This window comes from Rhinolophus sinicus, linkage group LG01, assembly GCF_036562045.2.
Source record: "Rhinolophus sinicus isolate RSC01 linkage group LG01, ASM3656204v1, whole genome shotgun sequence".
Classification (NCBI taxonomy): Eukaryota; Metazoa; Chordata; class Mammalia; order Chiroptera; family Rhinolophidae; genus Rhinolophus; species Rhinolophus sinicus.
The window spans coordinates 203300743-203322569 of NC_133751.1; the positions used below are offsets into that span (position 1 = coordinate 203300743).

The 21827-nt window shown below is 58.3% G+C and overlaps 1 protein-coding gene across 2 annotated transcripts; it reads right to left on the bottom strand.

Annotated features, from left to right (window-relative positions):
- Positions 1 to 539: 539 nt before the first annotated feature.
- ECEL1 (endothelin converting enzyme like 1) lies at positions 540 to 9396 on the bottom strand. 2 transcript variants are annotated; one of them, XM_074315013.1, is made up of 18 exons: positions 9066 to 9396; positions 6998 to 7888; positions 6376 to 6444; positions 6171 to 6281; positions 6002 to 6094; positions 5715 to 5839; positions 4833 to 5055; positions 4251 to 4349; positions 3933 to 4007; positions 3608 to 3711; positions 3241 to 3299; positions 3116 to 3167; positions 2553 to 2620; positions 2230 to 2354; positions 1855 to 1920; positions 1364 to 1459; positions 1104 to 1180; positions 540 to 979 (listed from the first exon to the last, which is right to left on the bottom strand). In XM_074315013.1, the coding sequence occupies exons 2-18, from the start codon at positions 7784 to 7786 to the stop codon at positions 880 to 882; spliced, it is 2331 nt and encodes a 776-aa protein (XP_074171114.1). In that variant the 5' UTR covers positions 7787 to 7888; positions 9066 to 9396; the 3' UTR covers positions 540 to 879. The 2 variants fall into 2 exon arrangements, with proteins under 2 accessions (XP_074171114.1, XP_074171108.1); XM_074315007.1 differs by lacking the exon at positions 9066 to 9396 and adding an exon at positions 8845 to 8969.
- Between the last annotated feature and the right edge of the window lie 12431 nt (positions 9397 to 21827).

The window sequence follows — 21827 nt, forward strand, 5'->3', positions numbered from 1 at the left end:
GGGCAGGCAGCCGGCTGGCCTCCATCACAGCAGGGCTGCCCCGCAGGACTGTCCAGCTCCCTGCCCTCCCACCCATGACAAGCGACACTTCCTCCACCCCCTCCCATTCCAGGCTGGAGGGGCCGCCTCTGTGCGAGTGAGTCGGGGTTCCCCAAGGCCAGGGATCCCTGAGTGGCTGAGGGACCCAGCAGAAACTCCTCCTGGGAGGACGGTGAGGCACCACTCTGGACTCTCAGGGCACGTGCGTCCAGCATCACACTGGAGTGCAGGTCAACGGGTTGGATGTTTGGGCACTCCCAAGGCTGGTCTGGGGCACCCCCATAATTGGGTAGGAGTCTAGCAGGACTTGTGGGGAGGGAGGAATGGGTGGCTGGCGGGAAAGACAGAAGAGCCTGGGGAGGCAAAACAGAGGCAGCCTAGCCAAAGCCCCCAGGAGGGGACAAGGTGTCTAGCGTCCCAGTGGTGCTAAGGACCTGAGCTTCCCCCCAGAGGGGTCCCTCCAGCCCCACCTGCTCTGGGGGCCCCTGAAAAGGCTGAGGTGACAGTACAGCAGTTTTATTGACCAGACATAGCAGCAAGAACACAGCGAAGGTGGGGCCTGGACAGTTCAGCCTTGCCAGGGGTTGTGGCTCCCTGGAGCCAAGTCTGGGGACCCCAGCATCTCTCCCCCATGCCCTCCTGGAGCCCAACCTCATCCCTGCTCTGGACTCCCCCTCAAATGAGGGACAGTGGCATGGGGAGGGGGGCAGGTCCTGGAGGAGCTGGGAAGGTGCGTGGTGCCCAGAACGACTGCCGGGTCCATGCCTGCCCTGGTGGCTGGCAGGAGGCGATTCGTGCAGGGTGGTGGGGGCGTGCGGGCAGATGGGCAAGCAACCAGGCTCACCACACAGAACACTTGTGGGCAGGGTTCATGGGCGAGTCTTTGGGGCAATGGAAAGCCCGACCAAACTCCTCGAACTGGGACACACTGCCCAGAACCCTGGGATGGGAAGAGAGACCACAAAGTGTGGGTCCCAGCATACCCCAGCTGTGCCTTCCCACCCACACATGCTCCCACCCAGACACAAGGAGGGGGTGAGACCCAGGCCGGCAGGTGGGCATACCTGTAGTGCTCAGGTGCGTGCTTGTCGGTCAGCACTTGCAGGTAGATGGACTGCGACCGCCGCTTGATGCACCAGTTCTGGGCCCAGGATGGGGGTGCAGGGGAGGAGAGTAGATGAGGCAGGTGTCCCCTGCCCAAGCCCTGCAACAACCCCCCCCACACACACACACACAACCCCCAGCACACTAGGCTTTAACGCCCCCATCAGAACCCATGGGACCATTACCCCACCCCTACCCCCCCGGCCCCCACCGGGCCCACCTGGGCGAAGGCAATGAAGAAGAGTTGGTTGTGTGTGTACTTGAGCCGGTGCAGTGGGTGCTCTGGGCCATGCTCCCGCACCCACTTCTGATAGGCCTGGGGGTGCAGAGCGCAGAGCTAGAGCTGTGGTGCCCACAGGGGGCGACCTAACTCTAATCCACCCAGGCAACCCCTCCATGGCCCGGCTCTGCACACATCCACCCACTGAGCCCCCGGCTCCCTGCCTTCCACCCTCTCAGAGCTGTGCTCCCTCCCAGGAAGGCTAACTCGAGGCAGGTGCCACCCCCTCCAGGCAGCCCTCCCTCCTCTCCAGAATGCAGGAACTGGGAGTCCCTCCTTTTCCAGTGGACCTCGTGACTGGCACAGGTCCCTTCACCTAGGCCAGAGGGCAGCAGGATGGGGAGAGAGGGGTGCCTACTTCTCTGGTGGAGTCCCCATCAGCCCCCATCCTTCCCCCAGTAGGGATGGAAAGCCAGGCAGGGGCTGCTCACATAGTAGGCCAGCTTGAGGCCGCCCATGTCTGCGATGTTCTCACCAAGGGTGTGCTTCCCATTTACCTGCCGATAAGGGAAGAGTTTGGGGTGGGGGCGCTGCATGGGGCCTACTGCCCTCCCCCAGGCTTTGCCACCCTGGGCCCCTGCCCCACCCCCACCCCGTCCTTTCCCAAAGGGTTTTGGTGAGACTTCAATCCCTTTATCCCTGTGGCCCTCGTGAGTCTCTGAGCTTATTCATAGCCATGTGAGCGTGCATGCATCCCTGGGCATGTGTGCAGGGACCGGGTTCAGGCACATGCGTGTGCGTGTGGCTGTGCCTGCACCTGGTCTGTGCCCAGCCCGGCCTCGGGCTGGGGGGCCAGGGCATCTCACCCGCTGGTTGTAGACAGTAAAGTTGTCGTAAAGGCGGACAATGCACTCGGCCTTCTGCAGGAAGCGGCTGTAGGAGGCCTCTGTCCACCAGTGCAGCAGGTTGCCCGCGCGGTCATACTGGCCCCCTGTGGGCAGCAGCGGCATGGACTGAGACCAAGCCTCATCCCCAGAGCCTGGGCTGGGCACCAAGTCCCTCCACCCCCCACCAGACAACAAGGACAGAGGGCTCCTGTGGGGCCTCAGTCAGCCCATCGCCACCCTAACCCCCTACTGCCTGCCCTCCCCTCCCCCGCCCCATCAGGCTGCCCGCCCCCAGGCCTCACCCCAGTCGTCGTAGCCATGGGTCAGCTCATGCCCGATGATGGTGCCAATGCCCCCGTAGTTCAGAGACCTGGGCCCACAGCAGCAGCGTCAGGCACCACCCGCCCTGAGCCTTGGCAGCCTGCCCAGGCCCCAGCAGGCCCCGGCCAAGTGACCAAGGGAGGCCTTGAGGCTGTCTGCATGTCCCTGGGGAATCCTGCCTCAGCTTCCTCGTGGGATATGTAAAGGGGCCATGATATCTGCGCAGCTGCCTTTTAGGAAATAACGTCTGACAGAGCTGAGGTGAGGGTAGGAACGGGGTTGGAGGGAAACTGAGGCACCACACATGGGATTTGGCCTTTTTCTTCATCACTAGGGTTGCTCCACTTTTAAAGCACCTCATGAAACCTCAAACCAGGTAAGGGGGGGACTCGAGAAGAAAAAAAACCCTACACAGTTCCCTAAACAACCAAGGATGAAGGGACTCAGGGCCTGGAGGTGTCATGGCCCCTGGGCCCAGCCCACATAGGGAGCATTCTGAGCAGCCCCCACCCACCCTGCAGACAAGGCCAGGTTCCATACTCACTGTGGAAAGTCAGGGTCATACAGCGTGGGCTGCAGGATACCAGCCGGGAACACTACAGGGAAGGTGCGGTCAGCAGGAGACCTGCTCACCTCCAGACCCCTCCCCTGTCCAGACAAATCGCTTACCCATCTGGTTCTTGTTGGGTAGATAGTAGGCATTAAGGGCCTGTGGGGGGAGCAGCCACCTGTGGAGAAAGGCTGGGGTCAGTGGGGGGGGGTGGCGGGGGAATGCCCACACTCCCTTCCCCACGAACCCCACCTCCTAGCCTCCTTCTTGAAAGCTGCTCTGGTGGCCAAGCCTGCAGCCATGGCCTGGGCCTTCCCCAGGCTGAGCCCCAACCCTGGCAACCCGCACCCATGACCTGCGTAGGCCCTGTGCCCCCCTGCACCAGCATGGCATGAGGCCGTCTGCCCACCAGCTTCCAGGTTTTGGTAAGGTACCCTCTCCCATGACAACCCCTTGCCCCCTCCCAGCTCTATTCCAGACACCCACGTGGACTTGTCCACCTCATGCCGGATCTTCTTGACTGAGAGCTGGATGCTGAAGCGGATGCTGTTTAAGATGTTTTTGAAGTAGGTCTTCTCGTGGACCTCAAACTGCACAGGGGGTGGGCAGCGCTCAGTGGCGGGCCAGGGGCAGGGCCAGACCAGGGCCAGACCAGGGCCAGACCAGGGCCATGCAGGCCACATGCTCCCCAAGGTCCATCAGCCCAGGGCTGTGGTTCCTTCTCTGTGGTGGTGGTGGGCTCCCTAGGGAGTCTTGGCCAAAGGCCTGGCAAAACCCAGGCTGGGCAGGAACGGGGCGGGGGCAGGCCCACCTCATACTCCTTGTCCACGGCCTCGGGTTTGAGCAGGAACTCTGGGTAGCCCACCATCACCATCATGTACTGGAGCTGCAGTCAAGAGGGCAGTGAGAGTGGGCCATGGCCTCGGGAGACAGCCCCCCACCCACCAAGGGAGAAAGCTCTAGCTCCAGCCTGTGGGGGGGGGGGGCGGCGCTCAAGGAACAGATAGAGCAGGCTGGGTGATGCCAACTCCACAAGAGGCATCTCTGTTTCTTGTTATCCCAGCACCTGGCACGCAGGAGGTGCTCCGTACGTGTGGAACCAACAAACGAGAACAGGGTCCCACTTCACCTTGGCTCGCGCAGCCGCTTTGGTCTCGGCGTCCATCCAGTCCAGCTCCTCCAGGCGCTGGCCCAAGATATACTTGATGTCTTCCACCAGCTGCTGCACCTGCCGGTCAGGGCTCAGGGCTCAAGACTTAGCTCTGGGCCCCCAGAACCTGGCACAAGGGGTCCTAATCATTCAGCACCACTTCCTAAGATCAGGGCTTGGTACTGAGGACCAAGGGGAGACCTTAGAAATGGGGATCCAGGCCCTGAACCCCTGACAGAAAGCTCACAGTCGGGAAAGGGGCAAACTGCCCCAGCAGCAATCACATATGTTCTTAAGGCCATGCCCACTGAGCATGGCAGAGAAGGGTGGGCAGCAACTTGGTAGGTAGGACCTGGTGGCTGGCAGACTAGGTCGGCTTCCTGGGGGAGGAGGCCTAGTGAAAGCAGCCTGGAGTGTCAGACAGGGTGGAGCCCTAAGCTGAGCCTGCTACCCCTGGAGGCAGGGGGATGTGTGGGGCTCCCCATCCTCAGACCAAGGCCATGTGAGGTCCATGCCCAGCTCAGCACCTGCACCCCACCCCCAAGCCCACGGCAGCCTGACCTTGGCCTTGCTGGCAGCCGAGAAGTGCTCATGTACAAAGAGGGCACCAAGCGCCATGCCAAAGTGGCGGTTGGCCTGGCCCAGGCAGACACGGGCCAGCTCCTGGGGCTTGTCGCTGCCTTCCATCTCGCGTGCCAGCTCATGCAGCGCTTCTCGAAATGGTGGTGACAGGTGCTCACTCAGGACCACCACCACGCGCCACACCAGGTAGTTGTGCAGGATCCTGAGGGCCAGGTGAAGCAGCTGGTTGTGCAGACAGGCTCACACGCATGCGCCACCCAAGGGCACCACCCCATACCCCCAAGCCTGAGGTTGGACCTAGCACCCCACAAGAGTGAGGGTCATTCCAGGCCCACAGAGGCAGAATCTGGAGTGGCCCGAGCCCTGGTCAGGCAGGACACACCTCTGGACACACCACGGAGCAGCACACCTGATGCTGATGGGTCACGGGGCAGCATTGTTTTCTGATTTGCTGTGGGTGGTAGAGTGGGCACTTCCAGTGACTGTCTGCCTCAGAGCTGGCCTTGAGAGCCTCTGCTCCTCCCCAAGGTGGGCAGACAAGGGATGCTTTCCCCAAGGTGTCCCTGGGGTGGCGGAGCTGTGGCCACACGTGCCCTTTCTGACATTCAGACCCACTCAAGCCTCAGTATCCCCAGATGAGGAGACTGCAGGTCAGGAAGCTCACAGCCCTGCTCGGGGTCCCACAGAGTAGCTGGGAGAGCCACGTCTGAACCTAGGGGTCAGGAAACTGCCTCCAGAGCTCCTCACTTGCCTCCCTAGTGTGGCTCCTGGACGAGGTGGAGGTGGGAATTCAGAGCTCACCAAGCAGATAGGTCTGGGGCACAGGGGAGGGGCTTGGGGCTGGGTGACTGACAGCTGTACCTGCGGGGTGTGGAGCGGATGAGCTGGGACACCTGCTGCATGTAGTCTGTGGCCAGCAGCACCACCTCCTCATCCTCTGAGAAGTCCTCCTGGAAGATCTGGTCCAGCAGCCACTTCCACCGAAGCTGTGGGGCCACGGACGGGGACAGTGGGGCTGGTGTAGCAGGGACCACAGGAGATAGGGAGGGGGTCAGGGAGAGGCAACAAGAGGACATGGGCGTCCTGGGGAGCGGATGACCCAGGAGTTCCAGGATCAGCACCACCAGGGCCAGGCAGCAGGCACTCACGTGGGGGGTGATCTTCTGGAGCTGTCCCAGTGTCACCTTGTTGTACGTGGAGCTGACGTCTCGCCGGAGGTCATCATACTCTGACACTGTGATCTGGGGTGGAGATCAGAGTTGACCCAGCCCTGCTCAGTGGTCCCTCCCCCCATCCCATGGTAGGTCCCCTGCTCACGTTGGCCAGCTGCTGCTCCAGCTGCAGGATCTCCTGGGCCTTCTGCTCCACAGCGTCGGCACCCAGGAGGCTAAGCAGGCGCTCCATGAACACCCGGTACGCCGCCAGGATCTGCAGCAGGACACGGTCGGGATCAGTGCTAGGCCCTGGTCGTCCCTCCTGGAGCCCCAGGCCTTCCCTGCAACCCCACCCGACATCCCCACACCTTCTCGCTCTCCTCGTCCTGAGCTAAGTACAGGGTCCTCTCTGGCAGGGTGAGCCCATCCTGGTCAATCTAGAGAGAGAGGTGGGAGTCAGAGCTCAGAGGTCAACAACCCAGGATCAGGTAAACAGACTGAAATCCCATTCAAATGCCCAAACAAAGGACGTGCAAGACATCCTTTGTCACAGTCCCAGAGCACAAAGACACTAGTCCCTCCCTCTATCCAGGCCTAGCTTGGGGATGACAGGGGGTCTCCCTGTCCCCCCCCATCCTTCCTCCTGTAAGCCTTCACTTTCCCCACTTGTGAGGGGCACTCACTGGCAGTTGGGGCCCCAGCATTCCGGCCTGCCCCAGCTCCACAGGGCTCAAGGGTACACACACCTCCCTCCGTGCTCTCACCGCCTGCCAGAGGGCTGGGAAATTGCAGCTCCCGCGGCTCCGCTAAACACCGCAATTACTCGAGGGAAATTACTTGTGCCCTCCTCCTGCGCTCTGCCAGCGCAGGCTCCCCCCTCTCCTCTCTCCTCCCCTTCTGCACCAGTCGCCGGGATGCCGGGGCTCTGCGCCCCCAGGTCCCTGGCTGCCGGCGGGGTGCCGGGAGTGGGGGTGGGAGACACACACTCACGCGGATGACGTAGCGTGAAGAGTTCCTGTCGTCCAGGCTGACGGTGAGTGAGAAGAGCGCGGCAGCACTGTACACGCCCTGCGCCTTGTACAGCAGCCGGTTGAGGTCCCAGCGCGCCGCGGCCCCGGGGCGCTCCGCAGCGCCGCCGCCCAGGTCCCAGCCCCCACAGTCCTCGATGACCTCGAGCATAGGCCTCGGGCCGAGCCTCTCTATCTCACGCATATCGAGGCACGAACGGAAGAAGGCGCGCACCTTGCGCTGGGCCGTGCCGCCGGGCCCACCCCCGGGCCGCGCAAGCAGGCGCCGCAGGCGCTCCTCGTTTTGCTCGCCGATGGCCGCGATGGTGCCATAGGTGAGCTTGTCGTCGGGGATGGCGTGGCGCCGCAGCCAGCCACCGCACGCGAAGGAATAGAAGTCTTGGCAAGGGTCTATGCTGGCATCCAGGTTGGCGGCCAGGAAGCGGGCGGCGCGCGCGAAGGCCTTGCGTTCAGGGCAGCCCTCGGAGCAGGCGCCGCCGCCCGCCGCGCCTGGGCCCAGGTACTTGAGCGCCAGCATGGCAGCCAGGATGGCGCAGAGGCCGGCGGCAAACACCAGCCCCGACAGCAGGCACACCTCGCGCCGGTTCCAGCGTGGTAGCCCGGCCCGGGTCCCGGTGGCGCTGCGCCCAGCGCCCAGCGGAAAGCCAGGGGGCAGCGAGGCCCCGCGCGCGCCCCCAGTGCCGCACCGGCTCACGTACTTGACCTCCTGGAACTCGTCGTAGTGCGCTGTCATCGAATACGGGGCCTCCATGGCGCCGCTGGCACCGCCGTGCAGGCCTTGGCGATCTCAGCTAGTGGATGCTGCCGGCCGCCGGCCCCCTGACGGGATTCCGCATTGTCCCCCGGAACGCAGCTGCAGGAAGGGTAGATGCAGGCTCAGAGAGGCACTGGGGCCCGACGAGGCCCACAAACACGAAGAAGGATGCAGGCCAGAGGCTGGAGGCCACCCCAAGTTCCCAACAGCGAGCAGGCCTGAGGCCTGGCCTCCCTGCGCCACTGGGCGAATGAGGGAAGGGGAAGGCTCAGAGTGGCCACTACCTCCCGCAAGCACAGCGGCATCTTTTAACCTGACCCCTTTTTCCCTGCACACCTATGTCCGCAGCAGATTTGGGAGGCCCCCTGATAGAAAGCAAAGAGAACCCGGCACAGGGCCTGGCACATAACAGGCCTTAATGAAAGGCTGTCGCTCTTCCCTTTGCCTTTCTTGTCCACGACCTGCTACAGCCCAGGCCGGTGGGAGAGAAGAAAAGAGGAGGCTGGAGGAAGGAGGTGCGGTTGGGGCGCGCCTATGCGGACCCCGAAGCCGCCTTCAACTCCCTCGCGCTGGAACTAGACGCTCAAAAAGGGCTGAAGAACCACACTTTGTCCTCTTGGATATCAGCAGGGCCACCCCCAGTCCCGACTCCTGTTCAATAGCTAGAATGCCCATGAGTCCCTTTCCCAGTGACACGCGCCGTCCAGCCCACGATGAGGGGGAGACCCCCGACGGCCCTATAAAACTGGACCCAGTACCGTCCCCTGCCCTTGGCTACTCGGCTTCAACAGGTTCTCCCTGGAACCCAAACTTGGGCGAAGTTTCCCCCCTGGTGCGGAGGGAGCCGGCCCTGCGCGCCCAGAGCTCTGGGCGCTGAGCCTCCCGCGCCGCGCCGCACAGTCCGCGGAGCCGGCGAGCCAAGCCCCGGAGTCGCAGCCGCAGCCGGAGCCGGAGCTGCGAGGACGCAGACAAAGCCTAGAGGCTCGGTGCGGCGGCGGAGGTGGCTGCGATGGTAGCCGCGGCAGCAGGGGACTCAGGACTCGGGTGCCACTTACCCGGCAGCGGCGCACCAGGGCGGAGCAGGAACAGATCCGGCCGAGCTCGAGCCGGAGCCGGAGCGGGGCGGGCGGCCGCTGTCCGTGCGCCCGCCGCCTCCACTGCCGCCTCGCCGCGCCGCGCCGCCCGCCGGCCCCGAGGGAGGGGGCGCGCCGGCTGCTCCACCCTCCTCCGCTCGCCCCCCGCGCCCCCTCCTTCTTCCTGCCTCCATCCCGGCTACCTGTCAGCTCAGTGGCAGCTCGGGGCGGGGACGGCGGCTTCGGGGACACGCTCCCGAGGGTCGCACCAGCTCCGGGCTCGGGGATTCCAGGTCCAGCCGCGTCCCGTGAAGAGTGAGGGCGCCTGCTATTCCTGGGAAGGGGTCCCCTCCAATCCCATGCCCTCACTCGGGGCTCCCTACCAGCCCGCTGAAAAGAGGCTCAGGCTGGAAGTGAGGAGGCGCGTGGGCCGTCCCAGCAGAGCCCATAGGCCTGGGGCACTGCCCAAGGAAGACTCCCGGAAAAGCTGCAGGATGTGCCTGTACCCGCCTGGCATAGCGCCGGGCACAGAGCGGACTTCAATAAGGGCACTTCCTGGTCCTCCCCTTCAGCCCCTGCTCACCCCAGCCCTCCCCGGAGGACGCCTGGGGTTTTGGTTGGCCAGGCACCCCTCACCCAACCCCTGGTGGAGGGAGAGGTCCCGGAGGCTGCTGCAGGAAGGGGGCCTCAGGGCTCAGACTGCACCCCTTCCCCAAAGCTTAACTGGCCTTGGCACTGCTCAGAGCGGAAGCAAAGGACTCCACAGTAATAAAAGAGCCCTCCTGCTGGAGACAGAGAGGGAGGGAGCCTGCCTGCCCTGCCCAGAAGCCCCAGTGGGAGGACAGGCTTGGTGTGGGGGCACTCTGCATTTACCCACTCACTACCTCCTTCCCCTACAACTTGCTTTTCATGTGGGACGTCCCTCCCACTGCTCCCAGCCGCTAAGGCAGGGCACACATCTGCCTGGCTCACCAGAGTACCCACTGGCCCATGTGGGACACAGGGAACTTGGGGCTTCTTGGATTAATGCTGCCATTCCTAGAGTCTCTACTTTCTCTGCCCTGCCCTGCCCACACCATCTGCTTCTGGTGTCCCTAGCAGGGGACCCCACAAAGCACCAGCACTCCCAGGACTGCAGCTTCCAGCCTGGAGGACTGGCCTAAACAATATCTGACAGCTCAAGACTGCCGTGGAGCCCCATCTGATAAATACCATGATAAGGCAGGAACTCGAAGGACCCATTGCCCTGTCCCCTCCCTGGGGCTGCTCATCAATCCAGCCCCTGGGCCCCTGGCCCAGAGTGGCCATCTCCAGCCCCATTCTACCTATCCGGAATCGGTCCACTTGTCCATCTGTAACTCCTCCTTCGGCTACTCTCTGCTTCCACCTCTGGCCATCTCAGGGACCTCCTCTACCCCCTTGCGTTCTTCTTGGGTCTGATTAATTCTGCCGAGAAGAGGTGGAATTATGTAAAATGTGGTGATTCCATAAAGAAGGAGGGGAGGGCAGGGCGGTGGCAAAGTGGCTCTTTGTGCTTTTAATCTGCATTTTTCCCTCAACGTTTCGTCTCCAGGAGGATAATTTTCCAGCCTTTTTCAGGCCCTGATTGGTATCATTTCTCCCGCAATGACAGCTTTTATTTTCCCTGAAATGAATGCCGTGAAATTTCCAAGAAATATAAAAATGGGTATTGTCTCAGAGAGCGGACTCTTTCGACAGAAAGACGAAAAGGCAAACGTGCTTCCTCAGGGACCCTGTGGTCCCAGCCACTCGGGGGTGGGGGGCCCAGGCCCTCAGCATCTCCTTCCTCCCAGGGCAGCCTCTGAACCTCCTTCTGGCCACCCCTCTCCCAGACTCAGCTGCCATTGCCACCTCCCGGTTCCCAGCCAGGCCACCCTGCCTCCAGGCCTTGCTCCAGCTCCCCGGCTCTGTACAGCACCTTATCCCCCACACCCAGTCCCTGAGGCTCCCAGCCCAACCCCAGCCCTGAGCTCAGTAGCCGCCCCGTGTTGACTGGGGATTGGGCCCATGACCACTCGGTCCTAATGGCCCTATACGCCCACCAATAAGAGTGCCCAGGCCCTGCCTCCACTGCTTCTCAAGAGGTGAGTGGAGCCCCCTCACTCTCTTTTTGACACTTCCAGCGCTCTTCCACCACCCTCCATTGTCAAGGTGACCCCCCTGAGGAGCAAGAGAATGTCAGGACACAGCAACAGCGGCCTGCCAAGCCCAGCCCAGCCCTGAATGAGGCCAAAGTGTGCCCAGCCTGGGGGATGGGGCAGCAGGAGTGAGGGAACATCTGTCAGGGCTGCCTTGGAGAGAGGAGACCTGGGGTGCAAAGAACAGAGGGTAGGGATTCTGGTCAGCTCCTGAGCCCCTCACCTGTACCCCTTCCCTGACCATGCCCCAGATCCCAGCTCACCGCTGCTGGGATCTGGGTTCTGGGGAGGGGGTGCAAGCATAGCCCCCACTCACCGGGAGCAGCAGCCCTCACACTATGAATGAGCTATCACCAAATAAGGTGCTAAAGTCTTTGCTCCACAGGGGCACTGCCAATCTGGAGCCAGGCTTGACCCAGGCTGGAGCCCAGCGGTGATAAGATGTGTTTCTGTGCATCTCTGGCCTGCACATACTGGCAGGGGACAGACTGGGCCCTTGTCCCCTTGCTGCTTGAGCCCCTCAAGAGCTGAACCCCTAGCCCTGGGGGAGATGCGCCCCAGCCTCCACCCTGCCCAACCAGCCCCCACTCCCCACTATCGTCAGTTCTGCGGTATCTTCTGTGCCCTGAAAAACATCCTTCCAACCTGTCTTCTGCCCGGCCTCCAAAGGCTCATCCCATCTATTATGCACAGCACAAAATGGATTTTTAATTTGAGAAATGAAATGACTCTCCCAAGTGGCCAGGGTGGCAGGGAGGGGGTGGGGAAGGCCAGAGCCATGACGCAGCCACCATGGCGCTGATTCAGGCTCTTAGTGGAAACCTGGATGCCCACAGCAGACCTGGGAGACTCCAAAGGCCCACATACGCCCCCATCCAGACTGTGCCTTCATTCCACCCTGTTGCTATGACCAGAGCTGGTGAAGGGGTGCGTGTCAGTCCTGCCTGAGCAGTGGGGTCTGCTCCTGGCCAGGCAGGGGGCTAGGGAGGGCTGGACCCTGTGCTCTACTTACTTCAGATTCTTAGCCTCAAGGGCAGCCCTTCGGTTCCCTGACCTGGTCCATCTCCTCCCCAAACTTCCTGGCCCTCACTGGGCTGGGCTCAAGAGTCTCCCTAGCAGATGCTTAGCTGAGCTCTCCTGCTAGGTCCCAATGTCATGGGATTCCCAATGTAACCTAGACAGCTGCAGGGCCTCCCCACTGGGCTCTGGTTCCCAGCATGCCCTCCTCACTCCTCGTGATAGGACTCACACACCTAACATGGCCCAGAAGGCTGTGGCCTCCTCCACGTCCTTCTCTGCTCTTCTCCCTCTGTCTCCCTCTGTTCTACCTCTCTCTCCTTCTGGTCACTCTGACCTAGTTTCATTTCCCAGAACTTAGCTGTCATGCACCTCAGGGCCTTAGCACTTGTTGTTCCGGCTGCCTGGAGCACCCTTCTTCTATCACCTCTTCCGTTCGCTAATTGCCATTCATCCTTCTTGGCAGGTCAGCCTCTCTGTCTGGTCCGGTGATGCCTCCCGGGCGGCAGACTTGCCTTCCCTGGGTCCCCATTACACTTCTTGCATCTTGCTCTGCTGCATAGCGCACAGCGTGGCACAGACAACACATCTGATAGACGTGGACCCATCTCACCCAGCTGTGGTCGGCTCACGGAAGCACCATGTGAAGTATCCCCCAGGGCCAGGCCTTGCCCCAGGTGCAGCACCCCCACCTACACACCTGCCCGGGCTCTCAGATCTACACACACCTCTCCTTGGCTCTGGGACCCATCAGATGACAAAAGAGGGCCAGTCCTCCCCTCCCCTGCTCCCCTTTCTACTCTCCGACCCTTGGTAGCCTTGCATCCCCACAGGGCATGGACTCCTCTGGAGTCACCTACCAACCTCTAGACCAGTTTTTTATTTCATACAAGAAATACATCAATACAATCCTGTTTGAAAAGACTTAAACTATAGCGATATGTACCGGGCAGATGTGTCCCTCTCCAGACTTCCTCAAGGTAAAATAAGGTGAGCTCTGTGCCCACTTTAGGTGAGCACCTAGGCCCATGCAGGCTCGTTGTTTTTTTAAATAAGTGGGACACCACGAGAGGTGCAGTTTAGTGCCTTGTACCCACAGGTCTAGTCTACCCCAGTGCTTCCCACACACAAGTACTCAGTGTCACTGTCCCGAATGAGGGGCACTTTGATTGTCTTGACCACACCTGTCTGGTCTCCAAATCCTGAGGCCTTACCTGGTGTCCTGACGCACTTCTCTCTGGACCCACCCTCACCCCACCTCTCCATCCCCTGGCGGCTGTGCCAGGCCATGGCCCCCGTGTCCGCCCTCTGGCCCCAGGTCCCACCTGTACCTGTCCACACTAGAAGCTCGCCACACTCCAAACCCAGCTCATCTTTCACTTTTTCTCCTCTTCCTCCTTCGGTACATATCAGGTCCTGGCTTTTGAGCCTTAGAAAGGCTTTTTGCTTCTTCTCCGTCCTCCCCTCCGTCCTCTCTTAGCTCTGGCCCTTAGTCCTCCCTTCCTTACTGGAGGAAGGGGGTCTCTTCCCCTTTCCCACCCAGGTGCTACTGCATCCTGCCCATTCCCACCCTGTAACCTCTGTGACCCCTCCTCTCGGCTTCTGAGAGGCTGCCTCGGTCTGGCCCCAGGCCCCTTTCCAGCCTCCTGGCTTACCCGCCCGAGAGTACTCCTCGTCAAGGGTACTCCCTCACCTCTGTGCTTTTGTCCAAGCTGTCCCCTCTGCCTGAGTACCGCGTCCCCACCCCTCCTGCCCTCCTTTAGGTCCGTGTCGAGCTCCCAGAATTTCCTGATAGTCCCCTTGGCTGCACAGTTCCCCCTGCAAGGGAGCCTGCCTAAGGGCCTCTCCCTGTGGGGAGAGATGTGTGCCCCTCTGGAGCCCATCCTGCGGCTGCTGCACGGCCTGTGCTGAGTGGAGCAGGCCCCCACTCCAGTCTGGACGGGCCTCCCACCACGTGGGTGGACCCCCTATCAGGGTCACCATGGCCCGTTGCAGGGGGCTTGGGATGGGCAGGGCACAGAGGTGGGAGGACCCCCTATCAGGGTCACCATGGCCCGTTGCAGGGGGCTTGGGATGGGCAGGGCACAGAGAAGGCAGTGGGTCCTGAAGGGGGTCTTCCTTGCCTCACAGGGTCACTGGGAGGTCCCCTCCCCCAGCACTCCATCATCAATTCAAGCGATTGGAGCTTAAGGGGGTCATTAGATAATTAAAGCTGAAGCCACTAATTGTCCCTTGTAGGAAAGCGAGCAGGGCTGCTGAGGGGAGGAGACAAAAGGGCTCAGAGGGACGTGGGGGGCCAGGAACAGGGCCCTGGCCTGGGTGGGGCCTCCTTCTAGACTGTTTTGTAGGGGAGTGTTGTCAGAAAGTCCTTAAAGTGGAACTGTGGGATAGAGGACAAAAGCACCAGATTTGGAGTGCCCATTCAACACTGCGTGTCACTGTGGACATCCATGCCCACCTCTGCCTACCGCCAGCCTGCCCCCAGGGGTGGGGCTTGGGGTGGTGGGTGGCAAGGAGCTCCCACAGATATCCTATGACGGTGGTGATAGGTCAGATTTGAGACAGGCAGCAGGATACCAGGGACCCCAGCCCCAGGCTGGCCCCTGAGCAGCCTGACTGCTGAGTTTGCCCTTCACAGAGGAACCAGCAGCTGGTGCCAGCCTCACCTGGGGCTGTTCTTAGTCCGGCACCAAACTCCCCACTTCTGGCAGGATGTCCCAGGGCCTTCCATCAGAACTACCAAAGAAGGCTATTTGTTTTCTATGGCTGTGTAACACATCACCATAAACGTAGCAACTTAAAACAACACACATTTATTATCTCAGTTCCTGTAAGTCAGAAGTCGAGGTGCAGCATGGCTGCTCAGGGCCTCCCTGGGTTGAAGTCAGGGTCGGCTAGAACCTGGGGCTCAGGTTCTTCTCCCAAGCTCCTTGGTGGTGGCAGAGTTCAGCTCCCTCAGTTGTGGAATGAACGTGGCCATTCTTTGCTGGCCATCAACCGAGGGCTGCTCTCAGCTCCAGAGGCCGTCCACATCCTTGGCCTGTGGCTCCTCCAGCTCCAAAGTCATGAACAGAAAATCTGCCCCAAATTGAATCCTTGTCATGCTTGGAGTCTGTCTTTCTCTCATCAACCAGCCAGAGAAACAGCTTTTAAAGAGTTCGAGTAATTAAGTCTGATACTCTCTCTATCTTCAGGTTACCTGATTTGGAATCTTAATTACATCTGCAAAATCCCTTCATAACAGTACCTAGATTTGTGTTTGATTGGATAACAGGGAGAGTTTATACACACCAGGGTCCAGCATCTTAGAACTCTGACTGCCACAGAGGACATGGGCCGAAGAGCAAAGGCTATGCTGAGAATACTAGTAGCTGACTTCTGGGTCAGGTCAAGAGTTTTAAGTGTTAAGCTGTCTCATTTAATCCTCACAACAACTCTAGGACTAGGTCCTGCTACTATCCCCATTTTACAGAGGCAGCAACTGAGGCCCTGAGAAGTTAAGTGACTTTCACAAAGTCACACAGCTGGGAACTGGCCAAGCTGGGATTCTAGGATATCACAAGATCTGACCCAGCATTACTGTATGTTCTTGGGAAAGTTGTGGAACCTCTCTGGACCTCTGTGCTGAGGCCCATTCCCCATGCACAGGTAGGCCAGGGCCCCGTTAGAGGATCAGTAGGCTCTGGCCTGGCCCATCCACAGCCAGTAGGCAAGAGTGGTGCCTGATTGACACCTATGGCACCCAATGAGATGAGGTGGGACTGGAGTCCCTGATGTCAGCCATCTAATTGTAGCCATTCTGGCCTCCCTGGCACTGAGGCTGGGAGGCTTATGGTTACCAGGGGGCCTCTGACACAGCCACAGGAGCTCCGAGATTAATGGCCAGGAGGCTGTGCCTCACCTGGGTCCCTTAGAGAACCAAATAGGGGCTTTCAGACCTTTGCCGGGGTGGGGGTGTGGGGGGACAGAGCCAGGAGTACAGTTTCCAGGCTCTCAGCCTCACGTGGAAAGGTGCTGGCTCAGGTAGTAAATGGCCATCAACTGTGATTGGATGGCCATCAGCTGTGGCTAGCTGGCCGTCAGCTGTAACCAGTGACCCATTGGCCACTAATATAACTGCCGTGGCTACACTAGCAGAGAGAAAGAATGGGGGCTAGCAAGAAGATGGTGGCTGAGCTAGCAAGCGGTGGAGTGCGGATTGCGGTTAGCACGGCGGATTGCAGCTAGCAAGTGGGGAGTCAGTCGGTTGGCAGAAAAGCGGACAGCAGGTCGCACATCGTGTGAATCCAGCCTCCAGTGAGACCATAGTGGTATGACTCCCCTACCTATGGCTCCGTGGGTGTTCCTTTTTGGCCTCACCATATCCTGTGTTCTTGTGTGGGGAGTGGGAGCTGAGACCCCGCAGGCCGCCCTGCGTGACTAATGGTGCAGCGAGTAGGGTCTCCGGCATGACAGGGGGGGTTGGAGGGGCATGTGTGTTCGTGGGGTGCCTCTGCCACCTGTAAGCTCTGGCTCTCCAAACTCAGCTGGGCAGACTCCTGTCAGCTACAGCTCTGGAGGGAGAGGGGACCACAGAGGTGGCAGTGGCCGCCTGCTCCCCCCCATGAGAAATGCTGTCAGTCAGCCAGCACCCCCATCACAGTCGGCCGCCCCGTCCCTGTCCCTCCCCCTCCCCCACCCCCAAGCTTGAGCTGCCTCCCTCAGTAATGGGGCTTAATCATAACATACATTAGCGAGGGCCTGCTGCCTGCAATTATCACTTCAATCAGCCACCCACCACCCATCTCCCCCAACCTCAGGCCACCTGTGGGGACATTCCACCCCACCCTTCCTGGCCCCCTCCCTGAATGCAGCACACACAGGTGCCCCAGGCTGTGCACATGGACAAAGAAGTGACCCCTCGCAGCAGGGGCCTGGGGCGGGGGCGGCCAGTGGACAGAGAGCTACAGCTCAGGGTTACAGGCAATTATTATAAAAGCCTGTTGGAAACAGCGCGGCTTTCCCAGCACAGCGGGCTCGTCCTGAGGGTTGCACTGCCCCAGTCTTCTTGCATACACGACTGTTCACACGTGCTAGCCACACACTCACACAGGATATGCGCATTCCAGGGCAAACACGGACCCAGTGAGGTGGCTACTGGGCTGTCTCTGAGGTGAGGACACACAGGGAGTCTCCACCTGAGCCACCAGCCCGCATTCACTGGGCGGTGTTCCCTACACAGCCCTGTGTGCCCCTTGCCCCATCCCCAGCACAGACCGCCTCGTATCCTTTGTCTCCTGAATCCCAGACCTGGGGCACAGGGAGCCTGAGCTGAACCGGAGGACTCCCTCAGAGCTGATAGGGACTGAAAAAAAAGGGGAGAAGGCAGACCTGGCAGGGGGAGTGGAGGAGGGGCTGCTGTTGTGCTGTGATTCTCTCTAATTGCTGTTTTGCTGAGAGGTAATTAAAATCCCTTTTTATTTCACACGTCAGAGCCCTTGCCAGCCTGTAGAGAGGGCTCAGGGGGAGGCCGGGAGGAGGGGGCATCGGAGGGCAGGGCTGCCTGGCACAGGGAGGGGACAGAGAGGTGGGGCAGCTGAGCCCAGCATGCCAGCCCAGCCCACCTGCCAGGAGGCCCAGTCCCTTGCCCAGTCCGTGAGCACCCAGCGTCTTGCCCTGGCCACGATCTGAGCAGTCCATTGGAGCCCACAAAGGGCCTAAGAATGAAGTCAGTGACATCTCCGAGTGCCTCCTACACGCCAGGCATTTTCCTGAGCTCCCAACTTGTGGGATTGTTGCAAAAATAACTACTGTCAGGTAGATGCCATTATCACTCCATATGTTGGGACAGTGATAAAGCTGAGAATCAGAGAGACTACAAAACAGCCAAGATCCCCAGCTTGTCAATGGTGGAACTGGATTTGAACTGGTCTGGCCCCAAACTCAGAAGCACTGTGTCAACCTGCCCACTCCAGGCCACATGTGTGCCCTCCTGCAGAGCCTACCAGGATTCCACAGCCCTCTTGGGACCCCTGTTTAAGGCTTATGCACAAGTGCCATGCCTGCCACTCTGGCCTGCATGGTCACTTGCTGACAGGTTCCTTGGGGCAGGAGAGCTGGGGCTCGCCCTGTCCATTGGGACCTATGGATACTCCCTAGAGGCCTAGGTGGGACTAAGAGGCCATGGATAGACCAGAGCCTGGATGAATGCCCAGCAGGAGTCAGGCGGAAAGGAGCAAGGCGCCTGCCTTCTCCTGGGCTGGCTGGGGGAGCTGGGCTACCAGCAGCTGGGCCTTGCTGGGTGGGCAGGTGAAAGTACCTGAGTTTTCTCCGCTTGTTCTGTCCCTTCCTTTGGGCCAGGAGTTGTATCATCCCATTCTTTTCATCATCCTCAGCTCCACTGCCATCATCACCAACGCCCACCATTGTCACCACAACCATCATCACCATCACCTTCTCTACCATCATTTTCTCCAAATTTGCCACCACCGTCACCATCATCACCATCATTATATTAATTTTCATCAGCCATGATCACCACCACCATCATCACCGTCACAATTATGATCATCACCAACACTTTATCAACTGTCACCATTATTTTCGCCAAATTCATCGTCGTCTCCATCCACCATCATCACCATCACCATCAGCATCTTCACGGTTGTGACCATCACTTTCTCAGTCATCATCATCATTTTCACCCAAATCACCCCCCCACCACCACCACCACCATGGCCATCAAAGCTCATACTGTACCAGGCCCGTTCCAGGACAATGGACATTTTATCTCACTGAATCCTCACAACACCTAAGAAGTAGGTGCCAGAATTATCCTCCATTTTACAGTTGGGGAAATCAAGGCTTACAGTGAAGTTGTTGTCCCAAGTCGTAGAGCCAGGAAGTAGCAGAGGCAGGATGTGAGCCTAAACTGCCTGATACTAGAGCCCAAAGTCATAACCACTACACGTCATCACCTCTCAGTCAAGGAGCCTGGAGAGGACCAGGGGAAAAGGGAGACCCTTGGTCTACCCAGGATTTAGCCATCAGAGGCATCCCCTCATCCCTGCCCAGCTTCCTGAGGACCCAGCCACAGCTGGCCACCTGATTGCCCTGCTGGTAGCAGTCCTGCCCCAAGCTCCCCCTCTGGCTGAACCATGCCAGCGCTGGAGGTGGGAGAATGGTCAACAAAGCTATTATGGCTCGAGAAGCTGGATTCTAGTTTTGTCTCCAGCCCAACAGAGGCCAGACTGTCCCATCTCCCCCAGCATCCCCTCATTGTCTGGGCCATAGCTGGCTCTGGGGGCTCATTCACCTCTTGTGGATAGTAGCCAAGCTGGGGATGGACAGTCATGCCCGTGGGGGGAGCCGGAAGGGGGCCACTCAAGAGTGCAGGGCATACAGCAGCCCAGTGGGGCCCGTGGTGATGTCTGGGACACAGGACTAGATTGTGGCCAAGAGAGAAGACTCCTCCCAGCCTGCCAGCCTCCCTCTCTTCAGTCCAGGGCATTGGACTTGTATTGCTCTTTCGAGGCCAAGAGGGCAGCCATATCTTCCAGGACCAGCCAGGCACCCGCCACCCTGCCTGAGGTCTGATGGGAGTAGGGGATGTGCCTAGGGGACTGCAGAGGGACGACCAGAAGGATGCTGAGGCCCATTAGCAGGTGCCTCAGCCTCTCAAGGGCAGGTATGGTGACCCCTGTGTCTGTGAAGCTTAGGGTGCAGGCATCTATCTATATATAAGTAGATCCAGAAGGAGAGGGAGGGAGGAAAGAGGCAAGGATTGGCGAGTGTGCAGAGCTGGGCAGCGCCTCCCTGGGTCTGAAGGAATGGGGTAGGGATGGTCTCAGCTGCCTGCAGCAGCTGGGGTTGGGGGCAGGGAAGGCTCTTTTCCTTGTGCGTCCCCAGTGCACAGTGCTGGCAGGACTCAATATTTATGGAATAAAAGAATGAATGAAAACATTTTCAGGATTAAAACTGCCCCCCATATAGCCAATGAATCTATGACAAAGGAGGCAAGACTAGACAACGGGGTAAAGACAGTCTCTTCAATAAATAGTATTAGGAAAACTGGATAAACACATGCAAAAAAAAAAAGAAACTGGATCACCTCCTTACACCAGATACAAAAATAAACTCAAAATGGAGTAAAGACTTAAACGTGAGACTCGAAACCATAAAACTCCCAGAAGAAAACACAGGCAATAAACTCTCTGACATTGCTGTTAGTAATATTTTTTCTGATATATTTCCTCAGACGAGGGAAACAAAAGAAAAAATAAACAGATGGGACTACATCAAACTAAAAAGTTTTTGCACAGCAAAGGAAACCATAAAAAAAAAAAAGACAACCTACTGGATGGGAGAAAATATTTGCAAATGATGCATCTGATAAGGAGTCAATATCCAAAATTTATAAAGAACTCATGCAACTCAGCACTAAAAAAACTAACAACCCAACTGAAAAATTGGCAGAGGACATGAAGAGACATTTTTCCAAAGAAAACGTACACATACAAAAAGATTCAGAATGTCACTAATCATCAGAGAAATGCAAATTAAAACCACAATGAGCTATCACTTCACATCTGTCAGAATGGCTATCATCAGTAAATTAACAAGTGTGGGCGAGGATGTGGAGATAAGGGAACCCTCATGCACTATTGTGGGATTGCAAATCATTGCAGCCCCTATGGAAAACAGTATGGAGGGTCCTCAAAAAATTAAAAATATAACTATCATATGAGCCAGCAATGCCACTTCTGGGTATTTATCCGAAGAAATCCAAAACATTAATTAAAAAAACATATGCACCCCTATGCTCATTGCAGCATTATTTACAATAGCCAAGATATGGAAGCAACCTAAGTGCCCATCAATAAAGAAGATATATGTGGGGACAGAGCCAGGAGTGCAGTTTCCAGGCTCTCGGCCTCACGTGGAAAGGTGCTGGCTCGGCTAGTAGATGGCCATCAGCTGTGACTAGTTGGCCATCAGCTATTACCGGTTAGCCATTAGCCACTAATATAACTGCCGTGGCTAAGCTAGCAGGCACGGATTGTGGATTGCGGATTGCAGAGGCCGATTGCAGTTAGCAAGTGAGGTTGGTTGGCAGAGAAGTGGACGGCAGGTTGAGGATCGTGCGGCTCCTGCTTCCTGTGTCTCCAACCCAGCCGCCACCGAGAATATAGCAGTATGACTCCCCTATCTATGGCTCCGTGGGTGTTCCTTTTTGGCCTCACCATGTCCTGTGTTCTTATGTGAGAAGCGGGACCAGAGACCCTGCATGACAATATACAATGGAGTATTTATACAATGGAGTATTATTCAGCCATAAAAAAGAATGAAATCTTACCATTTGGGACAACATGTCTGGACCTAGAGGATATTATGCTGACTGAAATAAGTCAGATGGAGAAAGACATACCATATGATCTCACTTATATGTGCAATATAGAGAACAAAATAAACAAACAAAACAGAAACAGACTCAGATACAGAGAACAAACTGATGGTTGCCAGATGGGAGGGGTGTTGGGGGGTGGGTGAAAAGGTGAAGGGATTAAGAAGTACAGATTGGTAGTTATGAAAATAGTGACAGGAATGTCAAGTAGGGAATATAGTCAATACTATTATAACTATGTATGGTGTCAGGTGGGTACTAGACTAATCACTGTAAATTATATAAATGTCTAACCACTATGCTGTATACCTGAAACTAATATAAAATAATATTGAATGTTAACTGTAACTGAAAAACAAACAAACAACTGTCCCCTAATAGGACACCAGCAGTGCGGTAGCTCCCTA

What these genes read in the sequence shown, in the direction of transcription:
- ECEL1 (XM_074315013.1), bottom strand. Translation starts at nt 7,786, where the DNA reads ATGGAGGCCCCGTATTCGATGACAGCGCACTACGACGAGTTCCAGGAG. An exon ending in CTTCACGCTACGTCATCCGC is followed by an intron (nt 6,445 to 6,997) that starts GTGAGTGTGTGT and finishes CTCTCTCTCTAG; the next exon opens with ATTGACCAGGATGGGCTCAC. An exon ending in CGGCTGCCAGCAAGGCCAAG is followed by an intron (nt 4,350 to 4,832) that starts GTCAGGCTGCCG and finishes CCTGACCGGCAG; the next exon opens with GTGCAGCAGCTGGTGGAAGA.